The sequence below is a fragment of the Neolamprologus multifasciatus genome, unplaced genomic scaffold (genome assembly GCF_963576455.1).
Source record: "Neolamprologus multifasciatus unplaced genomic scaffold, fNeoMul1.2 chr03_unloc_3, whole genome shotgun sequence".
In the NCBI taxonomy this organism is placed as follows: domain Eukaryota; kingdom Metazoa; phylum Chordata; class Actinopteri; order Cichliformes; family Cichlidae; genus Neolamprologus; species Neolamprologus multifasciatus.
Genome location: NW_028181970.1, coordinates 182,496 through 207,671, shown reverse-complemented (window position 1 = coordinate 207,671; position 25,176 = coordinate 182,496). Strand labels below are relative to the sequence as shown.

At 41.3% G+C, this 25,176-nt stretch overlaps 2 protein-coding genes across 9 annotated transcripts in view; both read right to left on the bottom strand.

Annotated features, from left to right (window-relative positions):
- LOC146490558 (protein NLRC3-like) overlaps positions 1-17,244 on the bottom strand; it is a 42,789-nt gene extending 25,545 nt beyond the window's left edge. For 2 of the 6 annotated variants that reach the window (XM_085152955.1, XM_085152956.1), the window contains exons 1-5: positions 11,109-12,133; positions 10,480-10,708; positions 8,547-10,338; positions 5,003-5,179; positions 2,669-2,845 (exon numbers count right to left, since the gene is read on the bottom strand). In XM_085152955.1, coding sequence (XP_085009081.1) covers positions 2,669-2,845; positions 5,003-5,179; positions 8,547-10,338; positions 10,480-10,708; positions 11,109-11,111 — 2,378 coding nt within the window. In that variant the 5' untranslated portion in view covers positions 11,112-12,133. Of the gene's footprint in view, positions 1-2,668; positions 2,846-3,992; positions 5,180-8,546; positions 10,339-10,479; positions 10,709-11,108; positions 12,135-17,142 lie in introns of those variants that run through there. The other 4 variants (XM_085152954.1, XM_085152957.1, XM_085152958.1 and 1 more) reach the window with 4 other exon arrangements.
- Positions 1-25,176, bottom strand: part of LOC146490555 (uncharacterized) — a 143,963-nt gene that overhangs the window by 56,648 nt on the left and 62,139 nt on the right. The window contains exons 2-5 of one of the 3 annotated variants that reach the window (XM_085152968.1): positions 21,273-21,404; positions 21,090-21,188; positions 18,523-18,624; positions 17,952-18,421 (exon numbers count right to left, since the gene is read on the bottom strand). In XM_085152968.1, coding sequence (XP_085009094.1) covers positions 18,379-18,421; positions 18,523-18,624; positions 21,090-21,188; positions 21,273-21,361 — 333 coding nt within the window. In that variant the 5' untranslated portion in view covers positions 21,362-21,404 and the 3' untranslated portion in view covers positions 17,952-18,378. Of the gene's footprint in view, positions 1-17,951; positions 18,625-21,089; positions 21,189-21,272; positions 21,405-25,176 lie in introns of those variants that run through there. The other 2 variants (XM_085152967.1, XM_085152966.1) reach the window with 2 other exon arrangements.

The following is a 25,176-nucleotide window of genomic DNA, read 5'->3' as shown; positions in this document are numbered from 1 at the left end:
TCCCTTCGGTATATTTAATGGTATACACATACCCTTCAGCGCCGCGATATTCTAACTTAAATACAGTCCCATCTACGGCGTTTTCACAGCGTTGCTTTTTACGTTGAGGACCTCGGCTGCATACTCCTGTAGACATACCTAGAGCAACTGTGGCATGGGCAATGTCCTGGCTGTGTGTCATGGTTGATACAGATGGTATTCTGTGCTCCTTAGGTCGATGAGTCGGTGGGGTCCTTAGCGCGATGTGTCTGTGCTCCTTAGGCCGTGGCGGTGATGCTCTTAGAATGTGAAAGGATCACTTTTATACCTATATAACCTAAGCCATCCCACTAGGAGGAGTCGTTACCACCCAGAGGGTGTGTTTTTCACACCTGAACGTGCATGCGCCGAGCACACCTGAACGCGCATGCGCACACGCACGAATCCGGTCAAACCGCTTGTCAAACCGGTTTGGTTGGCCGCCATATTGGACTAGTGCCCCCTTATTACTACTTCTGACAAACCACAGTTGTCCAATCTGTATAAAGAATGAAAGATGTATGTTTATTAGACAAAGTGTGAGCTTGAAATCATTCAGTGTTTCATCATCTGTTCAGAGCTGAAGAAGGTTCAGAATGTAGAAGTTTAGAAAATGGAAACTCCAAACAGCTGAAGCAAACAGGAAGCAGCTTCAAACAAACACAGCAAGAGAAAAACTCTGAATGTTTCACATTAAAGTCGTACATTTATCATAAAAACAGGAGAAAGACTTGAAAAAGTCGTGTTTTTCCTTCCAGGAACCACAAGGCTTCACTTTTAAAGGTGAAGTGTGAAAGAAATGGACATATTTGAAGTCCATCACCTTTTTCCAGTCACATTATTAAAGCAGACAAACTACAAGCTCATTTTCATTCCAACAAGTCATCTTCTGACCTGGACTAACAACACTGGTCTCTATGTGCAGCTGGCTGTGAGACCAGTGCTCAGGGAGCGTCTACAAAGTGCAACACTGAAAGAACATCACACACCAATAGGCTTCCAGCACTTTCACACAAACATCTACTGTCATTATTGTCACCAAACTCTGTGGATCCTTTATTGCAAATTCAAATGGGATCAAATGGTCAGACAAAAGAGGGTTATGAGGAAATATGATGAAATGTTGTATATTAGCAGCCATTTATTGAATCATTTTCCTCAGAAACCAAAAAAATTATTGACAAACATGTTTTTACAAACTCAGTGTTGGACTTGGATCAGCAGGATAAGCTGATGTTTAAAGGCATTTGAGTCTCGCTGTATGAGAGTCCAGTTATTACTCAATATTTATGGATGATGTTCTTTCAGTGTTGCACTTTGTAGATGCTCCCTGAGCCTCACAGCCAGCTGCACATGGACCAGCTGACATTACCCAGCATTAGAGGCGGCTGTAAAAAAATGGATTTTCCTATTTAAATGGTCTTAATTTGAATAAAGCGACGTTGATTCATTCAATCCTGAATCGATTTTTAATATAAATGTATTTTGCCAGAATCTCAGGTTAAAGCTCCCAAAAGTATTTCAACATCAACCAAACAGATAAACAGTAATGAGAGCAGCTAAACACACAAAGATGGAAACACAGAGCGTGGATCGTTCACTCGACGGCACAGACACGGACACGCCGTCGGGGCTGAAAGTGGACAGCTCACAGATCCTGAAGCTGCAGGTTTCATCTGTCTCCAACCAAAACTGACTGAACCAGCAGCAAAAGAAGATCCAAACTACGCTTTACGTTTGATGAACATCGTCATGAATTCTCTCTGACTTTGACGTTACTTCCTGCACAGCTCTCTCTCTCTCAGTGTACTTCAAGAACAGTTTACCTTCAAAATCTGTTTTTCTGCATTATTCACTGCTTATTACGCACCAGTCTGCTGTTGTGTTCACTGCTGTCGGCCTCCGAAAACAAAGCCTCATTTCTGCTGTTCAATACTGAAGAAATTTAAACCTTTTAAAATGATGACAGATTACAAACTCTCAGCTGTGTCTGTAATCAAACCTCTCTAACTTTGCTTCACTTCAGCAGCATCAGGTCATGTTCACATGTCGATTCATGGTTTGCTTCAGTTTTTAATGGACTGCAGAATATTTTGAAGGTTATCTGCCATAAAAAGCCAGAACAGGAAAATCTGCTTCATGTGTTTCTGTTTGATCCTCAGTGACTTTGACACAAAGGCCTCTGCTGTGATGATCACACCTCTGATCAAGTCTCACAGTGTCAGCTTTGTTATTATACATATGGATATGTGCTGATAAATGATCAGAATTATAATATTTCCCACTGTCTGCTGTGTGCCGTGACCTTTGACCTACTAAAGACAGTCAGCTGTGGATTATTCATTGTTGTGTCTGATACTTAGAACTGTGAGGAAGAACACTACACAGTTAATCAGGGTCCCCTCTCTCTGAATCAGGAAAGGTGGGCAGGCCGCGTGTGGGCCGCGGGCCATACATTGAGTATCACTGTTTGAAATGTGAACATTGTTCTACTGCAGTCAATGGACTAAACCAGAGAAGAAGAAAACAGACTTTACCATGAAGATCCTCAGTGTGGATCAGTATAATATCAGCCTGATGTCTGCAGTTTAGTGTCAGCACAACTTTCACATCATATTCATCTCAGCACAACTAAAACATGCTGACTGACCTCAGAGTTTCAAGTCCACATCCTGGACTCTCCAGGAAACCACACAGATGCTTCACTCCTGAATCCTGCAGGTTGGTGTTCTTACTCAGGTCCAGCTCTCTCAGATGGGAGGGGTTGGACTTCAGTGCTGTTGCCAGATAATCACAGCTGATCTCTGACAAACCACAGTTCTCCAATCTGGATAAAGAATGAAAGATGTAAGTTTATTAGACAAAGTGTGAGCTTGAAATCATTCAGTGTTTCATCATCTGTTCAGAGCTGAAGAAGGTTCAGAATGTAGAAGTTTAGAAAATTGAAACTCCAAACAGCTGAAGCCAACAGGAAGCAGCTTCAAACAAACACAACAAGAGAAAAAACTCTGAATGTTTCACATTAAAGTCGTACATTTCTCATAAAAACAGGACAAAGACTTGAAAAAGTCGTGTTTTTCCTTCCAGGAACCACAAGGCTTCACTTTTAAAGGTGAAGTGTGAAAGAAATGGACATATTTGAAGTCCAACACCTTTTTCCAGTCATATTATTAAAGCAGACAAACTACAAGCTCATTTTCATTCCAACAAGTCATCTTCTGACCTGGACTAACAACACTGGTCTCTATGTGCAGCTGGCTGTGAGACCAGTGCTCAGGGACCATCTACAAAGTGCAACACTGAAACAACATCACACACTAATTTGCTTCCAGCACTTTCACACAAACATCTACTGTCATTATTGTCACCAAACTCTGTGGATCCTTTATTGCAAATACAAATGGGATTCAAATGGTCAGACAAAAGAGGGTTATGAGGAAATATGATGAAATGTTGTGTATTAGCAGCAAGGTATTGAATCATTTTCCTCAGAAACCAAACAAAATGATTGACAAACATGTTTTTACGAACTCAGTGTTGGACTTGGATCAGCAGGATAAGCTGATGTTTAAAGGCATTTGAATCTCGTTGTATGAGAGTCCAGTTATTACTCAATATTTATGGATGATGTTCTTTCAGTGTTGCACTTTGTAGATGCTCCCTGAGCTTCACAGCCAGCTGCACATGGACCAGCTGACATTACCCAGCATTAGAGGCGGCTGTAAAAAAATGGTTTTTCCTATTTAAATGGTTTTAATTTGAATAAAGCGATGTTGATTCATTCAATCCTGAATCGATTTTTAATATAAATGTAATTTGCCAGAATCTCAGGTTAAAGCTCCCAAAAGTATTTCAACAACAACCAAACAGATAAAACAGTAAATGAGAGCAGCTAAACACACAAAGATGGAAACACAGAGCGTGAATCGTTCACTCGACGGCACGGACACGGACACGCCGTCACAGCTGAAAGTGGACAGCTCACAGATCCTGAAACTGCAGGTTTCATCTGTCTCCAACCAAAACTGACTGAACCAGCAGCAAAAGAAGATCCAAACTACGCTTTACGTTTGATGAACATCGTCATGAATTCTCTCTGACTTTGACGTTTACTTCCTGCACAGCTCTCTCTCTCTCAGTGTACTTCAAGAAGAGTTTACCTTCAAAAATCTGTTTTCTGCATTATTCACTGCTTATTACGCACCAGTCTGCTGTTGTGTTCACTGCTGTCGGCCTCCGAAAACAAAGCCTCATTTCTGCTGTTCAATACTGAAGAAATTTAAACCTTTTAAAATGATGACAGATTACAAACTCTCAGCTGTGTCTGTAATCAAACCTCTCTAACTTTGCTTCACTTCAGCAGCATCAGGTCATGTTCACATGTTGATTCATGGTTTGCTTCAGTTTTTGATCGACTGCAGAATATTTTGAAGGTTATCTACTATAAAAAGCCAGAACAGGAAAATCTGCTTCATGTGTTTCTATTTGATCCTCAGTGACTTTGACACAAAGGCCTCTGCTGTGATGATCACACCTCTGATCAAGTGTCACAGTGTCAGCTTTGTTTTTATACATATGGATATGTGCTGATAAATGATCAGAATTATAATAGTTCCCACTGTCTGCTGTGTGCCGTGACCTTTGACCTGCTAAAGACAGTCAGCTGTGGATTATTCATTGTTGTGTCTGATACTTAGAACTGTGAGGAAGAACACTACACAGTTAATCAGGGTCCCCTCTCTCTGAATCAGGAAAGGTGGGCAGGCCGCGTGTGGGCCGCGGGCCATACGTTGAGTCTCACTGTTTGAAATGTGAACATTGTTCTGCTGCAGTCAATGGACTAAACCAGAGAAGAAGAAAACAGACTTTACCATGAAGATCCTCAGTGTGGATCAGTATAATATCAGCCTGATGTCTGCAGTTTAGTGTCAGCACAACTTTCACATCATATTCATCTCAGCACAACTAAAACATGCTGACTGACCTCAGAGTTTCAAGTCCACATCCTGGACTCTCCAGGAAACCACACAGATGCTTCACTCCTGAATCCTGCAGGTTGTTGTTGGAGCTCAGGTCCAGCTTTCTCAGATGGGAGGGGTTGGACTTCAGTGCTGCTGCCAGATAATCACAGCTGATCTCTGACAAACCACAGTTCTCCAATCTGTATAAAGAATGAAAGATGTAAGTTTATTAGACAAAGTGTGAGCTTGAAATCATTCAGTGTTTCATCATCTGTTCAGAGCTGAAGAAGGTTCAGAATGTAGAAGTTTAGAAAATGGAAACTCCAAACAGCTGAAGCCAACAGGAAGCAGCTTCAAACAACCACAACAAGAGAAAAAACTCTGAATGTTTCACATTAAAGTCGTACATTTATCATAAAAACAGGACAAAGACTTGAAAAAGTCGTGTTTTTCCTTCCAGGAACCACAAGGCTTCACTTTTAAAGGTGAAGTGTGAAAGAAATGGACATATTTGAAGTCCAACACCTTTTTCCAGTCACATTATTAAAGCAGACAAACTACAAGCTGATTTTCATTCCAACAAGTCATCTTCTGACCTGGACTAACAACACTGGTCTCTATGTGCAGCTGGCTGTGAGACCAGTGCTCAGGGACTGTCTACAAAGTGCCACACTGAAAGAACATCACACACTAGCTGTGTCCCAAAACATCGGCTGCATCCTTCGGAGGACGCGGTCTTCGCGGTTTACATGAGCCGGGTCTTTCAAAGACCGAAAAGGCTGGAAGCGCGAGGTTGTGAAATGGGACGGTCTAGCCTTCAGATTTGCGTCACCGCTGTGTCGGTGGAGTTTAATAAACTCGGCTGTCTGCTCCTTGCTATCTAAAATATAACAGGACACTGGAGTAAATTCTCGACCGTCTCACACTACTGTTTAATCAGTTTTCTTTTTAACGTTTATTCAGCTGTGTGAAAATCCCTGAGGAACCCACCCGATGGATTAATGAAGTTTTATTTAATCTAATAAGTTTTATCTCAGCCAAACCGATTTACTCCAATACAAATAAAACACTGAAAAAAGGCAAACAATTACATTTTTAAGTTATCCGAGTGACTTATATATCTTGTTTAACCTGAGTAGCAAAAGAGCGGGTGTCTGAAAACTATGAAGCCGGGAGTCTGCTGCTCTCGCCCGCTGGAGTTACCATTGAAACCCCCGGCTTGCTATCGAGCCGGTGGGTGACAGATGTCTCCGAAAACGTCGGCACACTTTTGCAAATATGCGATGTCTTGATAAACCAAGCATATATTTGTAATTTACACAGCTACTTTCTCACCTGAAAATATGTTAAAAGTTTATTTTGTGAACCAGAAAGATTAAAAAGAGTAATTTTAAAACTTAGTAGCTGAAATTTGGCTGGGCCGCGCTATGAATTCTGGGATATGTTGGGCCACGAAGGACACACTCGACCCATCCTTCAAATTTGGGGAAATGAAGGACGCATTTGTCGGCCGCATTTGAAGGAGTCGACGAATACGGACAGCCTTCGTCGCCTGGCTGTGACGTAATCGGCCTTCAAATGCGGCCTCTGGGGGATGCAGCCGAGGTTTTGGGACACAGCTTCCATCATCCAACCTGAAGAGGAAACAGAGACGCCTCCCCTTCAAAGTAAAAGCTGCTCCTTTTGGACACAGTATCAAAGAAAGTCTACAGTATAACATAGAAAAGACAGAACAAAGTTTTGGTTGTTTTTAAATTGTGCAGAAAAGAAACTACACTAAGCTCAATTATGTGACAGACATTTCATCCCATGTCAGTTTGGCCTCATCCTGGGCCGGATTATCCAGCACACACTCTGACCACAGGCCCAGGGGCCACGCACAGCTGGGCTCCATCCAAGAGACAGGAAACAAACCAACACAATAATAAAAAGCACCATGTGATCTTCTTACATCTTCAAGACAAACATAGTAAAAAATGAGCATATTTGTTTCCTGATAAAATGATGTGACAGGTAGAACAGAGTAAAGTGGTGGTGTTACAGCCTTTCTCCCCTCTGCTGCCGACGCTGTTAGTCTCTCCCAAACTCAGCTACAGGACTTCCAAATGAATGAAAGCAGCAGAAGTGGCTTTACAAATGAAAGAGGAAGAGGAGAATAAGAGGAGAGGGAGGCCACCCTGACCATCACTCCAGTTGAAAATACCACAGTTCCATTAAAGTTGGTGAGAAAATGTTGAGCAGGATGAGCTGCTGGCTAATCTGGAGGCTGTAGCAGCAGCTCACAGTCACAGTGGATTTCCACTCATGAAAAAGCTCTGGCTGCTTCATTTCTCATCTCATATCAGAGACTTTAATGCTTCAGTGAAGCTGTACTGTGATGCTTCCATATTCCAGTGAGGCCTCCATAATGATTTCAGCTGTTCTGTGCACACACTGTGTGCCCTGTATGGCTCAAAGTCTCTGCAGCCTGTTTTTATCGGCTATCATCAGATCTTCATCATCCTCATTCACAATCCTCACACACTCTACAGCCTCATCAGCACTGACTTCATCTTCACTGACTGATGGAGCACAACATGAACCTGTGGAGGCTGAAACACTGTCCTGTCAAACATCTCCCCGTCACCACTCCACTTCTGTCAGCCTTTAAATGAACCCTGCTCAAGTCTGTCACTTCTGTTTGGAGCCAAAAGAGGTTAAAGATTATGCCACTACATTCTTGTCTAGAAAATATTAAAAGTGTATTTGGTGACACACAAAAAAGTTTAAGTATAGTTTGGGTCCACACATGTCTAAACCCTGGTGTGTAGGCCCACTTAGCATAGAGAAAAGCCCACTAAAAGAACGCCCACCAGACCAAAGAAATTGTTTTGACTTGATCAGCATTAACCCCGCCCCCTGACTTTGATGGGTGAAGCTGACAAATAAAATGTATTTATGAACTCCGATGCAGGGCCAGGAGTAGCAATGTGAATTCAATAAATACATCATTAAATAATTCATTAAATGTGTCAGTAAAATAATTAAAATAGAAAACAAACCAATAATTGATTAAATATGTAATTAACTAATTAGAATTGTACATAAATAAATAATGAATTATTTTAAATGAAATTAACCGATAATTCATTATCAATATTTTTTAATTAATTATGTACATTTTTAATTAATTACTGAAATAAATAACTCATTAGTGATGTATTTATTTAATACAACCATAAAATTATTGCTAGTTTACTCAAAATAATTTTAAGACATCAATATTAAAGGTTAAATTATGATAATGAATACATGCAACTATAACTGATGACATAAGAATTTGGATTTTTTTAAGGTAAAGCGAAGGTGCTGACTCACTTGGCATGTTACTCTCAAATCTTCCCTTATAACAATAACATAATTACACTTTAGCCACAAGAGGGCAGCAGCATTATTACAAGTCGCATGTATATAAAGGTACAGTGATTATATTACAGTGATTTTGACAAAAACAAAACAGAAGTTGATGGCAGTGTGTTTTTCCATAACATACCAACCAAATTAAATAATAAAAACTTTATAACTTACAGAGCTTTTTTACAGGCTTTGACCACTGGCAGCAGCCTCAGAAGAGCCTCCTCTGAAGCAGAGTATTTCTTCAGGTCAAACACATCCAGATCTTTTTGTGATGACAGTAAGATGAAGACCAGAGCTGACCACTGAGCAGGAGACAGTTTATCTGTGGAGAGACGTCCTGATCTCAGGGACTGTTGGATCTCCTCCACTAGAGAACAATCATTCAGTTCATTCAGACAGTGAAACAGATTGATGCTTTTCTCTGCAGACAGATTCTCACTGAGCTTCTTCTTGATGTACTGAACTGCTTCTTGATTGGTCTTTGAGCTACTTCCTGTTTGTGTCATCAGGCCTTGCAAATGAGTTTGATTAGTCTTCAGACCCAAGACAAACCGAAGGAACAAGTCCAGGTGTCCATTGGGGCTCTGTAAGGCCTTGTCCACAGCACACTGGTAGAAGTATTTCTTTGAAGATTTTCTTGTTTGAAACACCTTCAAAGTTGTTTGTTTGTCTTCCAGCAGATTGAGTCCAGAGTTGATGAAGGTCAGGTGGACATGAAGAGCAGCCAGAAACTCCTGAACACTGAGATGAACAAAGCAGAACACCTTGTTCTGGTACAGTTGTTTCTCCTCTTTAAAGATCTGTGTGAACACTCCTGAGTACACTGAGGCTGCTCTGATATCGATGCCACACTCTGTGAGGTCTGGTTCATAGAAGATCAAGTTTCCTTTCTGCAGCTGATCAAAAGCCAGTTTTCCCAGTGACTCAATCATCTTTCTGCTCTCTGGACTCCAGTGTGGATCTGTCTCAGCTCCTCCATCATATTTGATCCTCTTGACTTTGGCCTGAACCACCAGGAAGTGGATGTACATCTCAGTCAGGGTCTTGGGCAGCTCTCCTCCCTCTCTGGTTACCAGCATATCCTCCAGAACTGTAGCAGTGATCCAGCAGAAGACTGGGATGTGACACATGATGTGGAGGCTTCGAGCTTTCTTGATGTGGGAGATGATCCTGCTGGCCTGCTCCTCATCTCTGAATCTCTTCCTGAAGTACTCCTCCTTCTGTGGGTCAGTGAACCCTCTGACCTCTGTCACCATGTCGACACAGTGAGGAGGGATCTGATTGGTGGCTTCAGGTCGTGTTGTTATCCAAAGGCGAGCAGATGGGAGCAGGTTCCCTCTGATGAGGTTTGTCAGCAGCTCATCCAATGAGGTGGACTTTCTTGTTTCAGTCAGGATTTTACTTTTTTTGAAGTCCAAATTAAGTCGACACTCATCCAGACCATCAAGTATGAACACAACCTGGAAGTCTTCAAGCCTGCAGATTCCTGATTCGTTAGTTTGATTAAAGAAGTGATGAACAAGTTCCACCAAGCTGAACTTTTCCTCTTTCAGCACATTCAGCTCTCTGAAAGTGAATGGAAATATGAACTGGATGTCCTGGTTGGCTTTGTCTTCAGCCCAGTCCAGGCTGTATTTCTGTGTTAAGACTGTTTTCCCAATGCCAGCCACTCCCTTTGTCAGCACTGTTCTGATTGGTTCGTCTCTTCCAGGTGAGGCTTTAAAGATGTCTTCTTGTCTGATTGTTGTTTCTGGTCTGTCTGGTTTCCTGGATGCTGTTTCAATCTGTCTGACCTCATGTTCATCATTGACCTCTGCAGTTCCTCCCTCTGTGATGTAGAGCTCTGTGTAGATCTGATTCAGGAGGGTTGGGTTTCCTGCTTTAGCGATCCCCTCAAACACACACTGGAACTTCTTCTTCAGTTGGGCTTTAAGTTCACGTTTACAGAGTGGAGCAAATATTTCTGAAGGTAAGATATCCAGAACAAAATATTATACAATAAATATCATAGCCTTTCAGTACCCTGAATGGATGAATGTCTATTGGTCCATTTCTTGAGCTATTAGGAAAGATCAATATTCAGTCTTTAGAGAAATTCTCTTACTGCTCTGCAGATGGTCAGCCATCTCATGCTGCTTAAGTCTCCTCAAGAAGTGGAGTGTGATCTTCAGAAATGCTTCTCTGCAGCACTTTCTTTCATCTTCATCCTCACCTTCAAACATCTCCTCATCCTCCATCTGGCTCTTTAAAGTTTCTGGGTGATCTGGACTCAGAACCTTCTGGATCTTCTTCAGCTCATTCTTCAAAAACATGGTGATGTTTTCCTCCAGCTGCTGGAAAAGAAGACTACATGAATTACCCAGTGGTAAATGGACTGGTTCTTATATAGCTCTCTTTGACACTCTGTGCACACAAAGCATTTTATACAACATGCCTCATTCAACCAAGCACATTGTTCTATGCTTAAATACTTTCTTTCACACTCTGATGGATGCATCAGAGGGCAGCTTGGGTTTAGTACGTTACCCAGTACATTTGCCAGCCAGGGTTTGATTCACAAACCTTCTGACTAGTAGCTGACCTGCTCACCTCCTGAGCTACAGTCACCCCAATCTGACTCAAATCATGGAGCCCAAACTCTGATTTATGTTGGACACACTGACAATCCTCTGGTCCACAAAGTGCAGCATAGAGGTGACTGAAAAGAACATATGTAAACGTAGTACTACAAACCATAACCACAGAGTCCAGGTGTGTTTGATGTTGCTGTGCAGACTGACCAGTGGAAACCTCTGCTCTCTCCTGGTCCACTCTGTGGAGGAGTAATGTATAATTAGCTCATGTTATGTCTGTCCACACACAGACACAAGCTAAAGGTCCATGAAGTGATGTTTGGATGGGTTCAGTCAATCAGATGACTGTCATGGTGAAGCTTTGCTAGTCTTGGTGATCCCACTGAGAAATAACAACTCAGTTTCCAGATGTCTGTAGTTTTCTGCTCAGTTTCTTTAGTCCCAACAGCTCTTACCATCTCCTGCATAAAGCTTTCCATCCATGCTCAGATGCCCTGGAACAAGGTGCTCTCTTTACATCAGTGACTGGTTTAAAGTGCCAACTTGCAGTGCTCACCAAACTTTGTGTCAGCAAAAGTAGTTCTAATGTTTCTTACATTTCTTACATTTTTACATTTTTACACACACAAATCAATGGACGCAAAAACATAAACTTTTCAGATATTTTGTTTTACAATGTTACAAAACTCAGTTCACAACTACACACTCTGATTTACAAGTACAAAATATTTATGACCACAGTTTGAGCCGATGTATGTCCCGAGTCTGTGGACTGAGTAGTTTTGTGTTGATTGTTATTGTCTTTTGTTACAATTTCATTCTGATTAAGATTTTCTAGTTCTGAGGTTTTGGTTTCTGTGTTCCCTCTGTACTGTGTTAGTATTGTGTCTCTGTTTTTACTTCCTGTTTTATTTTGACAGTGCCATGTCCTATGTTAGTGTGTCTACTTTTTCTTCCCCTTGTCTGGTTATGTCCAATTAATCCTGCTGTGTCTCCCTCCCTTTTCTCATTCCCTGATTGCTCTTTTGTGTATATGAGCCCTTTGTTTTCTCCTGCTTGTTGCTGGTTCGTCTGTGTTATCTCCCCGTGTCTCCATTTAAGGTTTCAGGTTAGTTTTTTTAGTTTTTTCAGTAGAGGTCATCTTAGCTTCTGCACAGGCCATCTCCACTGCACTTCACCATTTCAATAAAGCTCATTCACTTCACAGCAGTGTCGGCATCTTGGGTCCTTTATTAAATTCAACATGGCTCGCCCCGCTAGCCGTGACATAAGATGTGAAAACAATATCCAAAAAACATGAGGGACAAACAGGGAATAGTTTTAAGGTGCAGGACCAACAAACTGAGTGTAGCCATGAACTCAGAGTTGATTGAATTAGCATTTTGAATTGGCTGATCTGAGTTACTTCAAGTCTATGTTCACTTTGAGTTAAGATTATACGTGATTAATATCAAAGAAAAAAGCCATCATCAGCAACTGATTCTGACTTAGCAGGTTTTCAAATCTAAACGGTACCCATCCATAGCTGGCTGTAGTTAAACCTTTACTTAAAAAGCATCCCTAGACCCAGCTGTCTTAGCTAATTATAGGCCAATCTCCAACCTGACAATCCTTGAAAGAGTAGTTGGGGGAAGACAATCAGAGGGGCAGTGTGATGATTTTAGGTTACAAACTACAGCAGTCAAGTCATTAAGGGAGACAGGATCAAACTGCTCTAAGACAGCTGAGCACACAGGAGAAAGACTCGGATCTGAGGCAGCAGTCGGCGAGACAAGAGCCCTAATCGATAGAACCTTGTTGTTAAAAATGCTAAAAAATCATCACAAATACTTGGTGAAGAAATGACTCCGACATTATCACGTGAACGAAGAAAACGATTGAGGACATTAAAAAGTAGCTGAGGCGAGTTTAAGACAAACTGTGTCTGCAGGTTTTACAGTTTCTTGGTGAGCAGAAAGACAGAAAGTCCTTAAAATCTGTAGAGAAACATACAATCTGTCCTTTTTCCAACTCCTTTCGGCGCATCTACAGTCACGTCTAAGGGAGCGCGTATGTTCATTCAACCACGGCTCTGATAAATGCTGAGCGCGCAGAGTCCTGAACGGAGCAAGAGAGTCCAAAATATCAGTACAGGTAGAATGAAGAATGTCCAAAAGGTCCTCAACATTTTAACAGCTGGAGTTCATTATTCCAGAGTCCATAAAGGCAGCAGAAAAAGCGTTAGCGCTGTTAGAGCATTAAGCGCTCGCTTTTTACGCGCTGAGGCGCACGGCTTATCTACCGGGCAGCGCAACCTTAGAGTGAACAACACAGGAAAATGATCGGAGATGCCCAACTCAGATATTTCAGTGATGCACACATCCAGCCCGTGGGAAAGCTCCAAGTCTAGTGTGTGACCTTCTTCATGCGTGGGACCAGTAACCCACTGGGTCAAGTTAAAAGAGTCAATAATATTTAAAAAGTCCTTGACCAGAAGTTTAGAGTCACAGCAGACATGGATGTTAAAATCACCAAGGCAGCATCATCAGAAGACATCGCACACCCAGCTCTATCTGTCCATGAAGCCAGATAACACACACCAATGAGTTAAACTGCAGGAATGTCTTAAACCTTTAAGACCTACCATAGAACCAAGTCCGCCAAAGCTTATATAATATATTTTTACATGCTGTGGTGCCATTTTTGGGAGCATTTCAAGTTGATATACATCAATACAACCATTATAGTCCAAATTTTAATAATATGTCTGCATTAAGTGCATAGTAATTACATAAATTGAAAAAAAGTGCAATAAACTACAAAAAAAATTGAAAATCGTTTTTGTTTTTTTAACATATTTTTCTAGTTAGAGAAATTTAAAAGGCTTATCCCTCAAAACTGTAAATACAAAAAAGTTGCACAAAATAGTTTCCCACCACAGGAAATTTATTTTAACTGTCTTCATAGTTTTATTTTTGAAATACACCAATTTTCACATACTGCAGCAAAAACGAAAATAAATAATATAGTGCAAATTTGCAAAAAAACAGCATATGCATCAAAATAAACTATTTCCAGCAGTGCAATATGAGTCCTAAGCATCCAGAAACGACACAGAAAGTCATAAAGTCAAACATAACTTTTAAAAACACCAGTATAGGCTCATAAGGCCCCGATGGTAAAAAACTACATTTCCGCAAAATGACTTCACTTCCTGTTTCGGGCAGGACATGGCGGACATGCGATAGTTTGCGCTGATGGACGTAGAAAGTGCTACGAACAGTTGATCGGATCGGCAAAGCCTGTTTCTGGAATATTATGTTTTTGTTGCTGCAAGTGCTTTTTATGCAGTTTTTACAAAGCTATATGTGGAAGGAAACTGTGACCGAGGACAAGCTGATGGCATAAGATGTAAGTACAACTCCTCCGTTCATATGCAAAAAAAATTATTGCGCTAGCTCACGTGGTTGCAGTGCTACCGGGATTTAAAAATAGTTACGCAAAATGGAGCGTGTCCGCTCCGACCGGCTTTAAAGGGTTAAAGGCATAAAGACCTGGATGGCCACTAACTTTCTGCTTCTTAATTCAGATCAAACTGAGGTCATTGTACTCGGCCCTGAAAATCTTAGAAATATGGTATCTAAGCAGATTCTTACTCTGGGTGGCATTACCTTGGTCTCCAGTAACACTGTGAGGAACCTTGGAGTCATTTTTGACCCGGATATGTCCTTCAACGCACATATTAAACAAATATGTAAGACTGCTTTCTTCCATTTGTGCAACATCTCTAAAGTTAGAAATATCCTGTCTCAGAGTGACGCTGAAAAACTAGTTCATGCATTTATTACTTCCAGGCTGGACGACTGTAATTCATTATTATCAGGATGTCCAAAAAACTCGCTGAAAAGCCTTCAGCTAATCCAAAATGCTGCAGCAAGAGTACTGACAGGGACTAGAAAGAGAGAGCATATTTCTCCTGTTTTGGCTTCCTGTTAAATCCAGAATTCAAAATCCTGCTCCTCACATACAAGGTCTTAAATAATCAGGCCCCATCTTATCTTAATGACCTTGTAGTACCATATCAGCCTATTAGAGCACTTCGCTCTCGCTCTGCAGGCCTACTTGTTGTTCCTAGAGTATTTAAAAGTAGAATGGGAGGCAGAGCCTTCAGTTTTCAGGCCCCTCTTCTGTGGAACCAGCTTCCAGTTTGGATTCAGGAGACAGACACTATCTCTATTTTCAAGATTAGGCTTCAAACTTTCTTCTTACTTAACGATTAAGTCCCTGTATTCCACCGTTATATGGAAATCAGCCATTATAACTTGTGTCAAATCTACTTGTACCTCACAGTTTTCTAAGTACACAGAGAGCAGTAAACCTCAGAGCAGCAGCACATCAGACTGTGTGCAAAAAATCTAAAAGAGAAAATATTTTGACCCATTTCTAAATGATTCTTGTGACCATGCTGCACCACAACACCTGATCTCTGGTTTCCTGACCTCTTCAATCCCACTTTAATACTTGACTAAACTCATTTTCCTGTTTAGGTGTTGAGGCAGAGCCACCCATCTACAATGCAGGCAACAGCAAATGGAGCTATTTTTTATTCCCTTTGGGTTTTTCTACTTTTGTGCTGCAAAATGTTCAAGCTGATTAAATTCATTAGAATAAAAGTTCAGATAATTTTCTCATATTAATGTTGGAGGTAGAAATTCAGGTAACTTTGCACAAAAACTGGCAGAAATTTCCTTCAAAGATGGAGTTTTTACTTTAATACTGTGAGTACATTTCAGAGCCTGTACTCTTTTACCTTTACTTGAGTAAAGAAGTTGAATCAGTATTTCAGCTTTAAGAGGGTATTTTAACACAAACATCAGTCCTTCTACTTAAGTATGTTTGACACTTTGTTTACGCCTAAATTAACTTTACTGTTAACGAGTTTTCATGTTTCTGTAATCCACCAGTGTGCTCATGCTTTTTTAATTGAAAACATATTTTCAATGATCAAATATAATTATTTTTGTTATTTGTGGATTTTAAATGTCCTTGACAGAGACAGATGATAATCATTATCCTGCACTGTGGTCTCAGGTTTGGTCGAGCTAGCACAAAGAATGGCTGGCTATGTTGAACTTCCTCCTGGGATCTACACTAAGAAGTGAGTCCAACATTAGCAGGGTCTCTTTCCTTTATCTGGATTCACTTTAGCATTCACAGTAACGTGAAGCTTGTTATTAACTCGATAAGTCAACCCAGGGTTTCAGCTGAGCGTTCACATGAAACACATGGTGTTGGCAGCATCTGATCAATCATATTCATGGAGACGTGTATCAGCAACAGAGCAGCTGAGTTTGCAGAAGGAAGTCAAACTAAACCAAAGGAACAATATGAGGAGATTACACACATAATAAAATACTAGCAGTAACACAGCTGCTGCTGACAAATCAGTCGTGTGATCGTGTGTGAGAGGAGAAGGACTGTAAAGGAGTTTGCTATTAAAAGCTCTGTATGAATGTGGGAGCATTTGAAGGGCTTTAAAAAGGCCAATATAAAATAAAAGGCAGCAAAATTGCTGACTGTGAAAGTCACCAGACTTATCAGACCTCTATGATTAAGACCTGTAAGAACACCTATTTGTACTTGTTGGCATTATATCAAATACACACGTATATTAAGCCTTTGTTTGAACTCTGGTTGAATTTGTTACTCTCAGACTGTGAAAAATCACAGAGGCTGCAGTTGCAGATCTTTTTTTTCACCTGGAAATTTACTTTAAATGTTTGCTGAAAAATGTATTGCTCAGTTTAACCAAAGTAAGAACAATAATCCATAAACCTTCATAAAGACAAACATCTCCCCAGACAATTGAGCTGCTGAAGTGTCACTGAAGGGAAAAACTATTTGTCCTCCTCCATCCAGCAACACCTGAAACACCTGAGTGGAAGCTCCTCCCTACACTGTGTTTGAAGCAAAGCACAAAGGAGACACCTGCTGGAGCAGCTGGAGTCCTACAGACACTCAGCCTCTTCACTACACAAACACCTCCTACAACATCCACTCTTTCCACTCTGACTGCTGTGTTTGTGGAAACACTCCAACACACACCGCTTCACATACCAACATAGAAATGTGTGTGAAAAAGAGCTGAGCTGATATTAAACATGAGGATTTATTCAGAAATACAGAGTCAGGAACAACATCTAGACACACATTACCTCTCAGCAGCAGAAGAACATCCTTTAAAGTCTACAACAAAATCCTTCGACTTGTTGCTCTTTAAGGAAACACAGCTGGGTTCAGGTCCAGGAGATTCTGGCCTCTTATTGATCCTAAAAGAAAAACAAATGTTACAGCTTCATGAGATAGGAAGGAAAAACTGGAAATATTAAATTAAAGACATGATGAATAATCTGAAACTCATAAAAAATAATGTACTTACTCTTTGTCCCATAACAATCTTTTGTTAAAGTTTACAATAACACCCTTGCTTAGTCTTTGCTCTGTACTGCAGTACTTGCATTGGTTTCACTGGACAAGTCTGCATGTGAATCTACAACTGATCTGACATTGTGGCACAAACACAGTAAAAAAACACTACGAGCACCTTGTTTCATGTGCAGTGGCTTTCTTCTCATTCTGTTACTGAACACTGTATGAAAAGCCTCTCACTGCCAGCATCCTTCCAGCCCCACGGCAACAAGACCAACTCACATCTTCACAACACCAAGAATTTTTCCCCTTTTCTTTGGAGAAACTGAGAAGCCAATAGGATTGTAGCTCAAACTTGCCCACAGTCCTGCTTCATCACTGCTCACTCCTACCTGTGTTGGTGCTCAGTGGACAGTCATAGCCTGCTGCTAGCATAAATGCTAAATGTACTGCTGTGGATGATCAGCAGAAAAAGATGTTGTCAGTTTGACTGTTTGCTGTATTTAAAACAAACTAAACTCTCTTAGTTTAAGCCAACAGACTTTACCAAACACAAAGCCTGCTGCTGCCTCCATGGGTTAGCTTGTGTGACTGGTGTTTACACCAATGAAATCTAAATCACACTAATGTGTCCTCCAAGGTGTTTGGTGGGAGCACTGAGTGAAACATAAGAGCTCTGGTAAAATAACAAACAGGGCTGTGAGAGCAACTGAAGTGATAAAAATACTGTTTAAAGATAAAAAACACTTTGATGTTCTCTCGTCACCTAACAAAGTCCAAACCCTGTGAACTATTTTAGCTTTAATAACTGTGGATTCAGGTATCCTGAACCCATCTTTGGACATTTGTAATGAAATATTTTAAAACTCCATCAAAGACTCCTGATGTGGCTGTTTGGAGAAGGAAAAGAGGGACAAAGTGGAGCGTCGAGCTGAGGCTTCATTCACTGCAAACCTACAGTTATGTTTTCTTATTTCTGCTGTTTGCATGTTCACAGCTGAAATAAAGCTGCCTCTTTGACTTCATCCTGTTGTGTTTGGGTCCAATCCTGCCTGCCACACAGCGCTACAGGACAAAGTCTAATATTTTTATCTTTTTAATGAATCTTTGGTCATATTTATCCAGGAAAACACAAACATGTAAAGGAGTCATCACAGTTCTCTGACCTCGTTGGTCCAGGTTCAGCACTGAAGTCTGGAGGTTTATCTTTGGACCAGTCACTCCTCACAGACGGACAGCTGGATCCTGCAGACTGTGACCTCTGACCTCTGCAGACATAAACATGTTTTATTCAATGATCAATTCTCTGATGAAGTGATTGAAGCAGCTGTGATCACACAGACTGCAGATAATGCAGCTGTTTCCTGTCAGTAACAGTCCTCTTAGATTAGAGTTCAGCTTTCTACAGGAAAACAAATGTCCCTGAATGCAACAGTGAGACACAGTCTGCCTGTGTGGCTGTGATAGCTGCCGTTAGGAGCGCTCATGTGTTTGCAGTTAGACGAGGAGATGTTACCATCATGGACACGTTAACAAATCCTGCAGCATCACGTGGCACAAACACTTTGTGTTCCTGTCATCTGCAAGCAACAGGAAGTTCATTAATAAAGGCGGGATGGAGACGTGACTGTGATGGTTCTCCTTCATCCAGCTGTTACACACATCTGGGCTCACACGACGAGCCTTTGTCTAATACAGCAGCTGCTCTCTGAACACTTTTCTGAAGAGGAGCTGCACAAACCTTTGTTTGCTTTCTAGAGCAGCGTATCAAAGTCAAACTACCCACTGCTAGCAGCTGTTTCTATCATAGTTTAGGATCCAGATGTGTGAGGTCTAAATTTACACCTCTGATTAAAATAAATAGTTAAAAACAGCCAATTGTGTCCAAATGTGTCTTAAAACGATTTAAACTGACAGTTACAGCTGAGCCTGTGTGTCCTTGGAGACACTTCTCTCCTACAGAGATGCATTTTAGAAACCAGGAAACATCAAATCACAAAAAAACAGGACAGAGAGCTGGGTGGAGGTCCAGGTTTGAGTCTCTGATGGATCCTGAAAAAGTTATAAATCATCAGTAAAATTCTCATCACATACAGTGGGGCAAAAAAGTATTTAGTCAGCCACCGATTGTGCAAGTTCCCCCACTTAAAATGATGACAGAGGTCAGTAATTTGCACCAGAGGTACACTTCAACTGTGAGAGACAGAATGTGAAAAAAAAAATCCATGAATTCACATGGTAGGATTTGTAAAGAATTTATTCGTAAATCAGGGTGGAAAATAAGTATTTGGTCACCTCAAACAAGGAAAATCCCTGGCTCTCACAGACCTGTAACGTCTTCTGTAAGAAGCTTTTCTGTCCCCCACTCGTTACCTGTATGAATGGCACCTGTTTGACCTCATCATCTGTATAAAAGACACCTGTCCACAGCCTCAACCAGTCAGACTCCAAACTCTGCCATGGCCAAGACCAAAGAGCTTTCGAAGGACACCAGGAAAAGAATTGTAGACCTGCACCAGACTGGGAAGAGTGAATCTACAATAGGCAAGCAGCTTGGTGTGAAAAAATCAACTGTGGGAGCAATCATCAGAAAATGGAAGACATACAAGACCACTGATAATCTCCCTCGATCTGGGGCTCCACGCAAGATCTCATCCCGTGGGGTCAAAATGATCATGAGAACGGTGAGCAAAGATCCCAGAACCACACGGGGGGACCTGGTGAATGACCTGCAGAGAGCTGGGACCAAAGTAACAAAGGTCACCATCAGTAACACACTACAACGGCAGGGAATCAAATCCCGCAGTGCCAGACGTGTTCCGCTGCTGAAGCCAGTGCATGTCCAGGCCCGTCTGAAGTTTGCCAGAGAGCACATGGATGATACAGCAGAGGATTGGGAGAATGTCATGTGGTCAGATGAAACCAAAGTAGAACTTTTTGGTATAAACTCAACTCGTCGTGTTTGGAGGAAGAAGAATACTGAGTTGCATCCCAAGAACACCATACCTACTGTGAAGCATGGGGGTGGAAACATCATGCTATGGGGCTGTTTTTCTTCCAAGGGGACAGGACGACTGATCCGTGTTAAGGACAGAATGAATGGGGCCAAGTATCGTGAGATTTTGAGCCAAAACCTCCTTCCATCAGTGAGAACTTTGAAGATGAAATGAGGCTGGGTCTTCCAACATGACAATGATCCAAAACACACCGCCCGGGCAACAAAGGAGTGGCTCCGTAAGAAGCGTTTGAAAGTCCTGGAGTGGCCTAGCCAGTCTCCAGACCTCAACCCCATAGAAAATCTGTGGCGGGAGTTGAAAGTCCGTGTTGCTCGGCGACAGCCCCAAAACATCACTGCTCTTGAGAAGATCTGCATGGAGGAATGGGCCAAAATACCAGCTACTGTGTGTGCAAACCTGGTAAAGACCTATAGTAAACGTTTGACCTCTGTTATTGCCAACAAAGGTTATGTTACAAAGTATTGAGTTGTATTTTTGTTATTGACCAAATACTTATTTTCCACCCTGATTTACGAATAAATTCTTTACAAATCCTACCATGTGAATTCATGGATTTTTCTTTTTTTTCACATTCTCTCTCTCACAGTTGAAGTGTACCTCTGGTGCAAATTACTGACCTCTGTCATCATTTTAAGTGGGGGAACTTGCACAATCGGTGGCTCACTAAATACTTTTTTGCCCCATTGTATCAGTTGATATTATTGGTGTTAGCTTACCTTTTCTCAGCTGACTGTCTTTGCTCAAATCTCTTAATGACATCTTTGACTGAGTTACTTTCATAGGACACACTTCTGGGTGGAGGTCCAGGCTGGTTCCTGTGAATAATGATGGAGCAGTGATGTGAGTGCTGAGCTGTGACATGGAGAAGAGTCATGAACAGTTAGAGATGGTCATCTCACCTCTGAGCTTTGGTCTGGCTCTCATGTTCCCCACACAGAGTGCTTTTAGAGGGAGGGACTCCCTCCTCTCTGTCCTCACACTGATCCATGCTGCTCAATTCACATCAGCTCACACACACTTTCTACCTTCACCTGCAGAGGAAACACAAATCATTCATGTGCACATCAACTGAGAGCTACAGAGGTCGTGTCTGATGTGTTGGACTAACATCCATCTGAGACACAGCTTTCATCAGTTCACTACAAAAAGTGTCACAGAGCTGAGTTCAGCCTCCAAATCCTCCATTACTGTAGTCCTACAAAGCAGCAGGTCAAACATGGCTGCAGAGAGCAGCTTTGTCAGTAACAATGTCCAGGACCGAGCTGACTGCTTACAGAGTTCATACTCTAACTGCTAGCTGCTCTGCTAGCTAAGCTAACTCAGTAACAGTGACTCTGACAGCAGTTACTGTGGAACAGCGGCCGAGCTCAGGACACATTCAGTGTGTTTAGTCTGAGTCCTGGACTCTGATTCAATGGATTCAATCCAGCTCAGAGTTTCATGTGTTCATCAGAATAAAATACATGTACAAATATAACAGAAGTAATACTCTGAATGCAGGACTGTAATGGAGGATAAATAAGGTTTTTACAGCCTGAAAGAAACATTCAGTTCATGTATTTGTAGACAGTGAAGCAGTTTTTAATACTGCAGCTGTTTCCTTCACCTGTGTGTGTGTGAGCCACACCTTCATGTGCTGCTTTAGAAATATGTGGTCTGACCGCTATTGTAGTATTTAAAGTGCCGTGATAAAGGCGGGGGTTTCTGTGAATCCGCACGCTCATTGGCTAACAGCTCGAGATTGACACATCGTTATCCAATGAGCGTGCGGGAACTTCAGACATAAAGTTGTTTCCTTTGAAAAACCAAAGTCTGATTATTTTTGCCTCCACTGACGGAGCCTGTTGTTCCCGCCACAGAGACACAGTAATGTCAGAGCGGTGTTAACACTCACCCTGCCTCAGCACAGCTCTCACTCTCCTCCTGCTCTCTCACACTAAACGGAGGCTCAGCTAAACTCACTTCCTCTCTACTTACAGGAAACCAGCGCTCAGAGGAACCGACCGGCCTCACATTTCACCCACAGACACGAACAGCATGGAATTATTTTATGTCATAAGAAGAAACATATTCATGTTAACACTCACCTGCCTCAGCTCCACCTTCCTCCTCCTGCTGTTCTGAACGGAGGCTCAATACTTTCACTTTCACTGCTCCTCCCTAAACACAGAGGATGCTGGGACTTGTAGTTTTTTCCTTCCGGTGCGTCTTGCTCTTTGTTTGTTTGTGTTTGTGTTCAAGTTATTTCCATCATGTAAACATCAACAGAACACGTGAAGCCACACAGAGTTTGTATGTCGAGGTGGGTAGGAGGGTTTGAGGGTTTGGGGAGGGGTCAGAGGGAAGAGGTCTCTCAGTCTTGACAATCCACATTGATGGCATTGCATCTTTCAACATGTTTGTGGGTCGATTTGGATGCTCCAGATGTAAGAGCAGCCACTCAGCCTCTACTGCAGATGTGTGTCACAAGTTCATCTAGTAGTAGGCTATGGCACTTGACCACAGGTGGCAGCAGTGGACTGGCCTCCATTTGAGACTGCTCCAGCTGCTATGTGATAGTCCAGCTGCAAACTGAAGATCATATGCAAGTTTTGGAAATTAAACTGTACAATATAAAGCGCCTTGAGGCGACTGTTGTTGTGATTTGGTGCTATATAAATAAAATTGAATTGAAATTCAGAATATTCTTATCTTAGCTTTAAAACCAACCCAATCTAACTCTCCTCCACACTCAAAAACAAAGACAAACCAACTGACACATCTGAGTCCCTCACTTTCTTCAATCCACTCACTCTCACAAGCTCCACTTAGTCACACTGGCTCTGTTTATTACTAATTACTATTGTCTCCCCAGAAACACTTCCGTTTTCTTTTTTCCTATTTCAGTTGTGTTTTTTGTGCTTTTGCAGCCTTTTTTTTATTGCTGGTGTTTTCTTAAGTTGCAGTCCGTTTGGCCTCTCAGGGCCACCGTAGCTAAAGGCCAAATATAAATACATAACATCATTTCAATCACTTTAAAGGTTTATTTGCAAGACACAAAAACAGAAAAAATTAAAAGTTACAAATGTATTGTGCATGAAACAGGAATTCTAACTTCTAAATATTAAAACACTACAACCGCCGAAGAAACAAATAAAACCAATCACAATCAACATCAAAATATGATCATAGAAAAATAGAAGAAGAAGATGACAGCTCCAGCACCCCCCACGACCCTGAAAAGGAGATGTGGAAGCGAACGGATGGATGGAAAAATGGAAGAGACATATCATACAATTCATATACGTTCATGTGATATCTTTGGGTTCAAAAAACCCAATAACCTTGAATCCTTCTTTTAAATTACATTTAAATTTCAGCTGTTAGCAAAGAAATTAATCAGAAATTAACCACAATTAATCTGCAGCTTCATCAATGTGCTGCTGAGTTTCTGACTGAAATTCAGTCTGAACATGTCTGACTCTGTTAAACAGTCAGAGTGTTTCTCTAACAGCAGGAGCCTCTTTACACTCAGCTTCACACAGACGAGCTGAGGAATGATCAAGCAAACTTCTTCTTCTGTCATTTTTAACAGCAGCTTGCATCCAAAGATGTTGCACTACTGCCATCTCCTGGCTTTTACTCTTACTTCTCTTCCAGATCCTCAGATCCTCTTGATGACATCAGTATTTCTCAAAAATGAAAAACCACTCCTTTCACCTCATCATGACTTAACTGATTAACCACTTTTTCAAACGTAAGTTTCATTTCACCACCAGTTCCCTCCCTCAACACTCTCCTTTGACTTCTATACTTCCTGCAACTAATAACCACATGTTCAACCGTCTCCATAGCATTACACCATCACATAACCCAGTCGGATGTTTCCCCATCATAAAAAGAGAACCAGAAAGCAATGACCTGTTTGTATTCTCCTGCTGCCTATTTAACCCACTACTCCTCTTAACTTCTATTGTGTTTTTTACCCCATGTCTCCCTTTTGTTCCATTATCCCATGCCATTCTCCAGGAGTTCTTACTTTGTGTCCAAACTATTCTTTTCCCTCAGATTTCAACAATGGTATCTGCACATCTATGTCTACTTTTTTAACAGCTGCTTTAGCCAACCTATCTGCTCTTTCATTACCCACAATACCTCGGTTGAGGGGGTCAGACCAGCACAGACTCTTTCAGCACACATGGATATTTCATCAGTCTCATAGACACTGAGAACAATTTGTGTATGAGACTAAAGAAACAGTCCACACATAATTGAACAAAAGGCCTCTAAAGTTCTGTGGTTGACACATTTCCGCATGACTGTTTAATTACAGCAAAAACCATAATTATAATTATCTTGATTGATATTGTAATCTCAGTTTTCAACACAACTGTTCATTAACTTAAACAATGTTACAAGATAAATATATATTCTTAGTGCTTATTTTCTGATTAGATTGTTTTATGTATTTTAATAAGAGAGGCCTTTATAAACCAAGCCCAGATGTGAGAAAGAACTAGGTCAGAGGGTGAACATAAAAGAAGAGCTCGATTAGGCTGTAGAAATGGATGAAAATCCAGTAAAGTGAAGAGTGTGTGTGTGGGTGTGTGTGTGTGGGTGTGTGTGTCTGGCAGGAAGTGAAGCAGGAAGTCTGAATATAGCTTGTGAGCTTGTGAGAGACGTTTCAAAATGAAAACAGAGGAATTAGAGAATGAAAGTGCTAAGTAATAGTAATGAAAATGATATTAAATAAATGTCTTAGTGTGTTAATACAGGTGCCCATGGACTTGCTCAACCTCCTGGAAGAATACAGCAGAAAAATGA